Source organism: Cryptomeria japonica, chromosome 6, assembly GCF_030272615.1.
Source record: "Cryptomeria japonica chromosome 6, Sugi_1.0, whole genome shotgun sequence".
In the NCBI taxonomy this organism is placed as follows: Eukaryota; Viridiplantae; Streptophyta; class Pinopsida; order Cupressales; family Cupressaceae; genus Cryptomeria; species Cryptomeria japonica.
Genome location: NC_081410.1, coordinates 213,299,854 through 213,313,439, shown reverse-complemented (window position 1 = coordinate 213,313,439; position 13,586 = coordinate 213,299,854). Strand labels below are relative to the sequence as shown.

General features: G+C 38.1%; 1 protein-coding gene across 1 annotated transcript in view; it reads right to left on the bottom strand.

Moving 5' to 3' along the window:
• Positions 1-13,586, bottom strand: part of LOC131037999 (photosynthetic NDH subunit of subcomplex B 3, chloroplastic) — a 99,732-nt gene that overhangs the window by 45,489 nt on the left and 40,657 nt on the right. Inside the window, exons 4-5 of the mRNA XM_059207309.1 lie at positions 6,416-6,478; positions 6,080-6,142 (exon numbers count right to left, since the gene is read on the bottom strand). Of these exons, the coding sequence (XP_059063292.1) occupies positions 6,080-6,142; positions 6,416-6,478 (126 nt within the window). The remainder of the gene's footprint in view (positions 1-6,079; positions 6,143-6,415; positions 6,479-13,586) is intronic.

Here is a 13,586-nt window from a genome sequence, read left to right as displayed (position 1 = left end):
ACATGGGAGTCAAGGAGGTACGCTATTCATCAGGTACATCAAGGACGAAGGAGGATCAACCAAAATTAGTGCAAAGGTACATTGAAGAAGCAGATAGTTTCAAAAGAGTTAATCAAAATTAGCTTCTCAGCATCATCACATTGAATATCAATAAAAAATACAATGTTCCTTGACCAAGCACAAACGCAAGACAAGGTGGCATCCCAGTCATTGTTCCTCCAATCAGATAGCTCCACCTTAGCATGTCCAGATTCAATGAACCTGACTCACCAGTGATAACACAAACTTCGAGGCACCTACCCCTGACATCTATTGGTCCATTCTCATGAAATATAATTTTATCATTGGCTAAAGGAGTTTGTTATAACAAACCCTAATTAGGGTTTTTATCTTGTAATCCTAGCCATTGATTGTAAATCAATCCAAGCCATTGAAATGTAAGGAGCTCTCTATATAAAGCTTTGGCTCTTCATTTGTAAAGGTTAATAGTTAGTTCATTGAGGTTAGAATAGCTAATGATTATTAGCAAATAGAATAGCAATTAGAGTAGATTAGGAGAAGGCAAGAAATTGTTGCCTAAATTGTAAATGAACTCCATTTTCATTGAAGTTAAGGTGAAATGTGTTCTTTCTTGCAATATGCATGGTTTCTTGTTGAATCTTCAATTTTAGATGGTAGATAATTAGATTGAATGGAGAAAAATTGTCGAATGCACTCGCGTGGAATCCGCCTAGTCCAAACCACTAGCCTCTTACTGATTGTAAGGGCGCCCTGCGTGGTCAGTGGCATCAAATGAGCTTAATCTCGAGTCGTTACGCGTCTATTGTTCATGCATTAACTTGAATGATGATCAGTGTTTGACAGTGATGATTTGAACATCTTCAGAACTACCCTAGAAGATCGCACTGAGCTGGTGTCGAATTGTTCAGTTTGATGGTAAGACCGAGCCCAGTAGGACTCCACCTAGTCGTTCATCCATCTTCTCGCATTCTAGGTCTTAGAGTAGACTTTCTAAGCCCTGTATCTTTTGATATTTCTATATTCTCCCTGGCCAGTAGATAGGACTTGAGTTCCAGCAAATCAGACGCTCAGGCATTCGGATGTAAGTCCCCTTGTGAATCCAGCATAATCACATCATACCACAAGAACTTATCTACACGTAGAGACCCTACATACCAGAACCTTGGAGTTATTTCGATTGATCCTTAGGCAAATCTTCAGCATTCGGATAACTTTGCTCAAGAGAGGATAAGATACCTTGGTATTTTATTATGTGTTCGTATGTGCATAAAAACACATCAACACCCACTGAATAAGTGGATGCCTGTAATTGCACTCTACTAAATAAGAATGAAGTTCTTGTTTGCATTGTACTAAACACCTTGCTGAATAAGTGTGAAGTGTATTCATTTTAGGTGCATCACACTCCATTGAAGAAGTGGAATTGGTCGGTTTGCTGCCTAGTGTATTTCTTTTTCAGTCGCAACATTCTAATTAATTTATCCTAAAAACCATATGCTCTCACCTTGCCCATCTCAAGAACTGGGTGATCAAAAAGTGGAAAGGCCGTTACTTTGTCTACTACTTTCAGTTGATGAAAATTTTCCAAAAAATTTAAGGGTGGTTATTACGATAGAAATATGAAATGATGAAGGCGTAGAGGATGTTTGAATGAAAGCTTGTGTGGAACTTTTTATTAGGATAGGTGGTATTAACCTTGCAACCCTATGTCATTTACATGTCTCCATGATCATTTGAATGCATACATGCCAAGGGTTATGTGTGACAAAAATATTTTATATTTATTTATCTACGACAAATTGTAATTGCATTCATAGGATTGCACGACAAAATAACCCAGTCAAAATATCTCGCAACACAGTAACCCGTTCAAAATAACCCATGTAAAAAAACCCCACGTCATTATGACCCAAGACAAAAAAATAACCCCCAGTAAAAATAACCCATTGACAGTATATCCTCATAAGATTATAAAGAAAGGAAATCAAAATTTACAAATTACATGTATGTTGCCGAAAAAACTTTATTATTCAAATTTTCAGTTACAGTGCCAAATTATGAGCGATACCTCTTAAATAATCTAAAATGTTACGGTTGTTATAACCATCAACCAGTCCTTTTTAGTCTTTCTTTGAGATCATGGTATTTTTTCTTGCTCGGTTGCCCAATGAATCCAGCCATATATTTCTCTATTTTATTCTCTTGGAGACCCTGTTCTTTTTTCACTGCTTTGATGAATTTCCAGATTGAGTTGTGTGATGCTTGAAGCAATTCACTAAACCCTCTGTGCCATCCCTCAATAGCATTATTGGTTTTGGGAAGACCATCCTGAATAGCCAAATAGCAATTCCACATTGCAATTGGAAACTTGGGTGATCATCTATTGCTTCTTCTAGTTAGTCTGCTAGTTCAAGTGTTTTCAAAATAATCAATCATGCCTTGCAAATTCTCCTCATGTTTTGTATAATGCAAAAAGTTTCTTGATCTCAAATGCAAAGACTTCATCGACACTATAACGTGTTTGTAGGCCTTCTTCTTTAACTATCCTCCACAAGCATTGAGAGAAATGGAAAAAACATCCCCGGATATTGACGTTTGGAAAAATTTTAGATATAGCTCCCACGAAACCTAATTCAAAATCAATAGGCATACTTTTCGGGTTTAGATCGGGTTAAAGCTATTGTAATTATGCAAGTACTTGTGTATAAGCAGTTCTTGTTTTGTTAGTCATAAAAATATAAACGGGTCGAAATATTGCATTAGTTTTCAAGCCATGGATCCTGTACAACTATTGAAAAATACTTGGCACTGTTTTGAATGTACCGTCACTAAACCAGTTTTTAGATTCTTTCAGTAATTGCAGATTTTGTGTGGTGGTGAATATTAAAAAACAATTTTCATCATTACTATCATGAAAAAGAAACTTTTTCTCTCTATCAGTAATTGTATATTCAATTGGTACTGTAAAATTTGTCGATGTTTGAGGATTTGATGGCGATGCTTCAAACCTTAATCTTCTTCTTTGAATTGTTTTAGACAATGCACTCATTGATGGTAATGCTCCCGCTGCAAGTAATGGAATATTAAAACATGAAGCAACAATGATATTTCTTGTAGAATCTTGAATCCATCACGCCATGTCTTTCATTTTGTTCAATTTGGGTTTGATAGTGATCATCTTAGGTTTCAAAGCATGATTATGTTCTGTATTGCTTATCACATCACCGGATTCTATTCCTACCATAGTTTGGCACTGTCTTGAACATTTTTTTGTAAAATAATCTGTACAATACCAAATCATTTTATTCATGCTTCATCGATGAAGCCAAAATGTGTAACCATTTAAAACAAGTAATTTCTTGTCTTTTTGGCTTATTAAAAACTAAAGAGACATCATCACTGATATTTTGATAAAAAATAGCATGCACTCACTGATTAATAGCACACACTTACTAAATGTGAATGATTATCATGTCTCGGCTCTCCTTTCCACCATGGGTTGTTTTTGATCTGGGGTCATTTAACGTAGTGTTATTGTGAAGATGGGATATTATTACCTCAGGATGTTTTGTCATTGGGTTATTGTGACCAAGTTATTGTGTCGTGGGTTATTTCTGCTGGGTTGTTTTGACGGAATACACATTCATAGAGGTGTATACAGTAATCTATGGCAGTTTCAAAGCATATTCAGGGAATATTCCTTTAAGGGATCCACTTTGGAACTAGGGTATAGTTGGACTTACATGTTTGTGCATGTTAACATATGTCATTTGCATATCTTCCAATGTTGGGCACCCAGGTTAGCATGTTAGCCATCGGAGCCATCGAAGAGAAATGGAGCACTCGATATTGACCAAATTTGATTGGTTGTGGGTTAGGTGCCCATGTGAAGGTCATGTGATCATTTATATTTTTTTACTATGTTTACACGATTTCCAAGAGGTGGGGCGTATGGATTTTGTAGGTGGTTTTTCCCTCTTGTTTGAGATACCATAGTGGTATTCTCATCCATGCTCTTCTATAGATTGGGTACTTGTGAGTAGAAGATAAGTTGTTTTGCAAGTTTTTTAAGTAACAAAGTGTTGTCGAAATTCCGAGAGAGAAGTTGTATTGTTGCGAACTCGTTTGAAGTTTAATACAAGCTTTGGATATCGTTGGATGTGGAGTTTTTTCCCAAAAGGGTTTCTCCATGTAAACTTTGTGTCACTTCTGTTGTTGCTGATTTCATACTATTATTGTTAAATGTTACTAAATCACATAAACATCCAAGTGGGTAATATTGGAAATTATTGTCAGATTTGCATCACTTTGTTTAAGTCAATATTGCAATAGTTTAACCTTGAATTCCAACACTTTTGAGTCTTTGACTGATGACCAATTTGTCAAGACTCGTGAGTTCAAGAAATTTGTTTGAATAATCAAGTACAAAGAAGTACAAGCTTAGATTGCAAAGAAGGGTAAGGCCATATTGTTGGTAGAAGAAATGGATACTACAAAGAGTAGCGGCTCTCTTAGTTTTGAATTTGCTACAAAATATACACTCCAAAAGAAAGGGAGAGAGATAAGGCTAATCAATGTTTGTTACTACCTAGTTGAGGCATTGTAAAAGCCATTGTTTTTTATAATATGATGAGAAGTGAGTATACAAATGATATTATTAGGGATGTGGAGGCAGCTTAGTTTTTCTCTTGGTCATCATTCAACCCTAATGTACAAACTTCACTATCTAGGCATCAACCCCTCATATGAAAGACCTTAGGTAAACTGCATTCCTCAATAGCAAGGAGGACAACTTCTGATCAAGAGGGTTGATGATGTATTAGTAGTGGATCCAACAACACTTGTAGTCCATGCACCTAGTTGAATCAAGCCACCACCCAAAAGATAGCAACAAAATATAAGAAACTAGAAGAAGAAAATATGAGGTTAAGGAATGAGTAGATAGACTTGAGGGTGTCATACAACAAGATAAAGGAACAAATGTAGACTCATGTGCAAAAGACATTGCCATCTGTCCCTATATTCCAGCTATCATCTATTTGTATATGGGGAGGAAATGGATTAGAAAATAAAGGAATTAGAACATTTGTTGGATGCAACTAGGAAAAACGATAACAATGCTAAATTAGAAGCTCAAAAGTATAAATCTAAGTTGATAGATTTGATTCAAGGGACTTTTCAACATAGAGACAGAACATGTGAGGACTTATGGAAGTCTTTTGAGAATATCAATAATAGAATGATTGAGCATGCCAAGAAAAGGAGGAGGTCATGAAAATGAGAGATATTTTGATGCCCTGGACCAATCAAATGGATAGAATCTACCTTCCCACAAAATATACTAAGCCAACAGAATTTCCCAGATAACAATAATGCATTACATATGCAATCTTCTCGTTAAAACTGCTTCATTTATTAATCATGTGGATATTAACTTGAATAAGTTTCAAGACTACATTAAATTGATAGGATCACAAGTACCTAATCCTAGAAATGAAAAAGGGAATCTAGAGGAGTTGAGAATGTAAAAGGATTAATTCCATAATTGGCATATGAATTTTTAGAACCATCTAGGATGATCAATTGAATTCTACAAAGATCCATATATCCCTTCAGGATATTTTGGCACTACAAGCATCACCAAGCAAAAGGACCATGAACAAATTTTATTTGGTTAAGACTCTAAGAGCCATACATTGCAAAATAACAGAAAAACTAATTCCAAAAGAAAAAATTTAATCAACCAAAAGGTTTCAGAGTTCAATTTTAGTATCAACCAAAAATAAATTAATGAGTAAGAGACAAAACCTTTTTGTAATGTTTGGACTACAATTTTTCTGAAGCATCATTTTTACTTCAAAATAAACAATGCGAATTTTGCTTAAGTAATATGAGAACAAAACAAAAACCAATGAGAAGTGCCAGGCTGTATGTTGAGTGGAATGGTTGTGGAATTTTAATCTTTCCAGTTCTGGATGAGTGATCAATTTTATTTATTTCTCAATCAAAAACTCAATAATTTATGCTTAAATCACTAAAAATTATAATTAAAGCCCACCTTGCCAACGGAGTCCTTATTTCCCACAACAGTTTGGCAGGCAAGCCTCCACGTTTTGGGCTTCTGTAATATGAAATTAGGACAATCAAAATTAAAAGAACTCTCAGTTGAAAAGCATCCATTACATTTTTAGAATACAATATTCAAAGTTTTTAACTGCATAAAGAAAAAATGTAAGAGATCATTAAATAGTTCAGCATCAAAACTCCATACAGCCCATCATATCTTCAAAATTTGGAACATTCAAAAATAGTTTCATACATTACTTTCTTCTCTTACTCTTCTTCATCTTACTCGGTGAGTATATGCAAAACTGGAAAGGACCCAAATACATGCCTTCTTAAGATGTTCTTTCTCTTTGTCTGTTCGCTCACTGAGTAGTTCTTGACCTTGCAAAATCTGCATACTAAATAGCAATGTTGATCAATACAGTTTATAAGGAATGATGACTTTTCTGGTACAACCCAAGATGCATCTCTATTATTAAATAATAAAATTAGAACATTATAAAAAAATTCTTCTAAAGAATATTGACCAAAAAAATCAAATGTTTTCATTCAAAATAGGATTATAAAAGAACTAGTTTTCAGAATTATCATGGAATCTAAAATCCCAAATAAATCATAAGAGATTGATCTTTAGTAGCTTTGTAATCTCTTAAAATAGGTACAATAAGTGGAACTGATATTAAGAAGATTTACATTCCACTTATTCAACAATCCTATTGCCAACTTACTTCCTGCCTTAGAATTCTAGAACTTGACCCCAAGAAGCCAAACTACTAGGCATATGTCAAACTTTATCACTCCAACCAGATACATTTTAGATTAATATCTTACAAGCTGCATGTCCAAGTTTTACATTTTATTCAATTCTTTGATGTCCATGGAACCATCTACAATAGAAGGATGGCGAATAAGGTCAAGAAGTAGGTTTAACTTTTAGCATCACCCATGGATGTAACTTGCTGATACAATTAAGTTCATTCCTTAAAAGTGCCTTTGATTCAAAAAAATTCTCCAATTTATATCGGTTACTAGTGTGTCATGTCATATGCATGAAAAAGAAAAGCAATAGTTTTACATTTACATCCTAGCATATGTTGAGATGCACTTTTAAGTGTCTAGATTTTGACTTGGATAAGAAGATGCCCATCCCTTCAATGTGCAAGTACAATTATTTGTGTAGTTATTTGCCACTTCTCAATTTCAGAATTAAATTAAATTTAAAATAACTAAATTAGATCAAGTTTTAAAAACATAATGGGTGCACTAAGATGAAGATCTCTAATAGTCTCAACCTAGCAATGGTAAAAGGTAGCTCTCTCTTAGTGGAGACTATAGTAGACACCCCTAATTTCTTTTTGAAAATATAACTTCCAACAAAAAGTAAGATGCGGTGCATAATTCTTCCCACTTTCTGATCACCCAGATCTCAGAATGGGCAAGGTGAGAGTATATGGCGTTCTGAAATATAAAATTAACTGAACATAGCAACTGAAAGGAAAGCAACAGGCAACAAGCCAGCCAATACAACTTATTCTATAGGGTGCATAAGCATTACTGAAAATTAAAATAGCATCTTCCACTTATCCAAGGGTGAGAGGAGTTCTTTATTCAAAGAGCTAGGCTTATCACTGAGCTAGCTAAGGGTTTTTTTTGTCCCAAAAAACAGCAACTCCAAGAGGATTTTCATCCTCAAGAAGCTTTGGAAGAGCTCTAGCTCATTCCAGCAGCATAACATTAGCGTTCACCAATTTATCTTCAAAATAAGCCCTTTAAACTCCTTCTATAGCTTTTTGGAGGGAAAATACAATTTTAAATTATAATAATTCATTTTTCCCTCAAAAATACCCTTGAAATATTCATACCATTTTATGTGCAAAGGCCCTCTTCTCTCTACTAGGCGTCCCCTTTTAAAACATTTTATCACCTTTTTAACATTTATTTCACTTAAGTAGTCACTTATAAAAATATAACATTAGAAACTTAATTGAACATTTAAATTATTTTACCCGAGTTGTGGAAAGCATTAAAATGACATCAAAATCAAACTGTGATCACAACAAGTTGATACTGAAGATTTAGGATGATGATTGGAGCCAACCGAGTGACTTACTAAAAATAGACTAGTTGTCCAAGAAGTTTGGACAAGCCACCAAAAGTCAAATATCATTTCTAAAAATGACATAATGATCTGCACGACCAACTGAGCTTATTGGCATAAACCAAAGTCATTGCTAACCAACCCTAGACACTCCAAGAAGTTTGGAGTTCTCCCCAACTCACCAAGAAGCTTACAAGAAAACTTGAAACTAACCTAGATGCTCACAAATTAATTTTACTCAAAATGGGGACATTATAGAGATGCAACATAAAATCTATAAAGGATATTAAGATGGACAAGGTGTCATGTCCCCTCTTTAGTATGACATGACACTTTACGTGGGTTTGCCTATTCCAGACTCTCGTAGGCAGATGGTTGTGGTGAGAGAGTCATTTTGGCGTTTATTTGGTGAATGGATGGCTCATTATGCTCTTGGAGACATTATATTTTATTGTTTGGGGCCAAGATGTTATATTTTTAAATTGAGGTGCACTTTTTATTTTATGAAGTAACCTTTTATCTAAAAAGTGCAATGAGGCTTCTAGAAGATTCTATTATGGATACTTCTAGAAAGTTATGGATACTTCTAGAAAGACTAAGAGGCTTCTAGAAGATTCTATTATGTGTATAAATAGACCCCATGGGTCTCTCATTTGGCATCCAAGTTTATTTTTCTCTAGTGCATCTACTTGAGCATTTGTGGAGCTTGAAGGTCTACAAGTATTCAGCTGAATCATTGGGAACGATACCTCCCAAGTGATTGCATAACTGAGGGGGTGAAAGATCCTCTGAAGGGTTGCTCTTCGGAATTGGTACTCAGCCAATTCAGGTGTGCTTAATTGGAATACTATCTTGTCAAGGTTCCATTTAGAGATCAGTTGCAAACTTACATCTTTGTTCATGTATCAATGAATGTCATTGTCTATCTTAGAAAGTTTGAAATAGTGATCAGAAATTAATTGCAACAGTTGTATACTTCAAACTCCCATATTTCTGAAGCATGTATGACATCTATTTGACATAATGTCAATTCTAGTATTGATGAAAAATTGAGTTGTTCCCTTGGTAGTTAAATTGATATATGTTTCCTATATACTTTGCAAATCAGTAAAGTGCTTAGTTGTAGATTGTATGTAACTTGTTGGACAATATTCCTTGAATCAAAATCATCAATTCTTCCATACATAAGCAAGGGATACTACAGTGGTATCAGAGCGGTTTCCTGCCAGCCTGATAGGGTTTATGCGGTCACCGTACAATCAAGTTTACAACAGAGGTAGCAGGGCTCTATTTACACCAGGTAAGGACATGGGTGATAGGCAATCACAAAGCCCACCTAGAAACGGGAGGGATGATGAGATTATGCAACGTTTGGAACAAATGGCCACAACCCAGGATAGAACCCTACAGAACATTGAAGCTTTGATGTGCCATTTGGTTAGGGGGAATAGGAGAAATGACCATAATGATGACCGTGATGACAGGAGCATAGCAGGATCACAACACGAACAGGGAACACGGTCTACCACAGCAAATAGACCCACACGTCCTACATTCCGTCCGGAAACACCACCACCCACACCTAATGATTTGGAAAGAGATATTAGAGATGAGCTCAGACTGGCAAGGCAAGAGTGGGAAGATTTACCAGGATATGTACAGAATGGGTGGACTTTTGACAGGTATCTGAATTATAGGGCTAATAGACAGAAACAAGTGGAAAAACAGAGTGAATCGCAACAGGTCACTAACAAGTTGACATTACCCACATTTGATGGAAGTGGGAAAATGACTGCTCGGGCATGGATTCATAAAGTGGATACCTTTTTATCTTTGAAGACTATGACAGAATTCGAAGCACTCAAGTATGCCACTTTACACCTGGACGGGGCAGCTCATGATTGGTGGATGCACGGCATGATCACGTTGCAGCACAATCAAGTAACCACTTACCAGGAGTTCGTGGATAAGCTGATAGAAAGGTTTGATAAGAAGGATCCTGAGCTATATTTCCGGGAATTAGCGCAGCTCAAACAGACAAGAGGTTTAGAGCAGTTTATTAATGACTTCCAAAAGCTTGCAGTAATGGTACCTGATATTTCAGAGCGGAGGCTAGTCATTTTATTTACAGAAGGGTTGACTGAACCACTCAAGGGGTGGGTTAAGGCCTTTGATCCTCTCACATTACAGGAAGCCATGAAGAAAGCTCGTAGCATGGAACTTGCAGCGCCAGCAAATAGGTTTGGTTCGAAGGGCTCTTCATCATTCAGAGATAATAGAGGGGGATTCAACAAAGGTAAGGAAAAGGTTGATGACACAAAGGGCAAGTCAGCTGCACCCCTGGATAGGGAGACACTTAATGACTTGCGTAAGAAGAAGTTATGCTTCTTTTGCAAGGGTCCCTATGAGTTTGGACATGACTGTCCTATGAGGCCTAAGGGAAAGGCCAACAGGGTGATGTGGGCTTATTACGAGGGCTCAGACTCAGATAGCTCAGAATACCATGATCCTGATGATGCAGAGTAGGAACAGGAGGTAGATAATGCTGAACAGAAGGAGGAACCAGAGGCACGTCTATCTAGTATTCAGAGAGAGGGATCTTTCAGACTTAGAGGTGTCTTGGCTGGACAGAAGGTTATTACACTATTAGATACAGGTGCCACGCATAATTTTATTGATGCACGCTTTGTGGAGAGACGTGGACTCATCACTGAGGAGTTTGAGGGATTGAGAGTTAAGGTGGCTGATGGATATACACTTCGATGTGACAGGATGGTGTGTGATCTACCCCTACGCCTGAACAACTATGAGTTCAAGGCGGATTACCATGTGGTCAACATGGGTGACATGGACATAGTACTTGGGATGCAGTGGCTACATTCTTTGGAGGAGGTTACCCTGAGACTGAAGGATATGGAGATACGATTCGAGGTGGATGGCAGGACTCATGTGCTGAAGGCTATCCGTAATGGTGATATCAGGACTATCTCATTTAGGCGGATGGAGAGATTAGCCAGGCATGATGATATAGAGTGGGCGGCAATATGCACCTTGATGCCTCCCCAGGAGGGGCAACATAAGACTGAATATCATCCAGATATTCAGAAATTGAGAATCAATTATGAGAAGGTATTCAGCGAGATTCCACCAGGCAGGCCACCAGACAGAGGCATTGAGCACATTATCGAGCTGGAGGAAGGCGCTAAGCCTGTCATGATCACACCATACTGGCACCCAAAGCGACTCAAGGATGAGATCGAGAGGACCATCAAGGAGTTGCTAGCAATGGGACACATCCGACCCAGTAAGTCACCTTTTGCATCTTCTGTTGTTTTGGTTAAAAAGAAGGATGGTACTCTTCGGATGTGTATTGATTACAGGGTGTTAAACAAGAGAACCATTAAGAACAGATATCCTATCCCACGCATTGATGAGTTGATAGATGAATTGCATGGGGCTTGTTATTTCTCAAAGATTGATTTGAGATCAGGATATCATCAGATCAGAGTGAGAGAGCAGGACATTGAGAAAACTGCTTTCAGATGTCACTGTGGGCATTTTGAGTTTGTAGTCATGCCTTTTGGTTTGACTAATGCACCTGCCACTTTCCAGTCCACGATGAACAAGGTTTTTCACCATCAACTAAGGAAATTTGTACTGGTGTTCTTTGATGACATTTTGGTACACAGCAGATCATGGCAGGAACATCTTGAGCATCTGGAGATAGTATTGAGCATATTGCAGAAGGAGTCCTTGTATGCTAAGGAGTCCAAGTGCGATTTAGGCATGACTGAGCTTCTATACTTAGGACACATCATTAGTGCGGATGGAGTGCGGATGGATCCTGAAAAGATCCACGCTATTGTTGATTGGCCTCCACCAAAGAACCTTACACAGTTGAGGGGGTTCCTTGGTCTATGTGGTTTTTATCGCAGATTCGTCAATGGCTACTCACGGCACGCAGCACCCATGACGGCTTTGTTGAAGAAAGGGGCATTTGCGTGGACTCCGGAGGCACAGGATTGTTTCTTGAGATTCAAGGAGATAATGACTACATGCCCAGTTCTAGCACTGCCTGATTTTACGAAGCCATTTGAGCTTCAATGTGATGCATCGGGAGAGGGAGTTGGTGCTGTACTCATGCAGGACAAGCACCCTATTGCTTATGAGAGCAGGAAACTTAGGGGGCCTGAGCGATCATTTAGCATTTATGATAAGGAGATGTTGGCAATCATGCATGCCTTGGCCAAATTCAGACAGTATCTTGTGGGCAGCAAATTTTGTATTAAAACTGATCATAACAGTTTGAGGCACTTTTTGGGACAGCGGGACCTGAATGATCGTCAGCAGAAGTGGGTGAGTAAGTTACAGGCCTATGATTTTGATATCACATATGTTAAGGGGACACAGAATGTTGTTGCAGATGCTTTATTTCGTAGGCCACACCTCACTTCTATGATTCAGATATCAGAGGATTGGCGACACTTGATTGTAGCAGAATATGCCAAAGACACATGGGCCTCTGATATAGTGGAGGGGACAGCGATTGACACAGGTACACTCTTGTAGATGATTTGATCATTTACAAGAACAGAATTTACTTAGTCCCAGAATCGAAAGTGAAGCAGTTGATTCTGAGAGCACTCCATGATTCACCTACAGCAGGCCATCCCGGGTATTTCAAGACTTACAGGTTAGTTCGGGAGCGGTTCACTTGGAAGGGGCTTAAGGCTGATGTTTTGCAGTATGTGCGTGAGTGTCTTGTTTGCCAGCAGAACAAACAAGAGCACACTTATCCAGCAGGGCTCCTACAGCCACTTCCTATTCCTGACAGGAAGTGGGAGTGCATCTCCATGGATTTTATCACGGGCTTGCCCAAGGTCCAGGGGCGTGATTGTATCTATGTGGTGGTGGATAGGCTGACAAAATATGCTCACTTCTTCCCTATCACTACTACGTACTCAGCAGCTCAGGTGGCAGAGGTCTTCTTCAGGGAGGTTTTCAGATTACACGGTTTGCCTCAGAACATTGTGAGTGACAGGGACAGCCGCTTCATGAGTCACTTCTGGCGGGAGGTATTCCGGTTGTGTGGCACTGAGCTTACACCTAGCACCAGTTATCACCCACAGACCGATGGTCAAACGGAGATTGTGAACAAATGGGTGGAAGGGTATTTGAGGAATTATGTGGCAGCTCAGCAGCGAGCTTGGATCAGATTGATATATCTCTGTGAGTATTGCTACAACACTACATACCACATGACCATACAGATGACACCCTTCAGGGCACTTTACGGTTATGAGGCACCCGGTTTTTTGGATTTAGTGTTGGGTGACAGTCGAGTACCTAGTGCAGGTGAGTTACTACAGGAGAGTAAGGACATAGTTGCGACTCTCAGAGA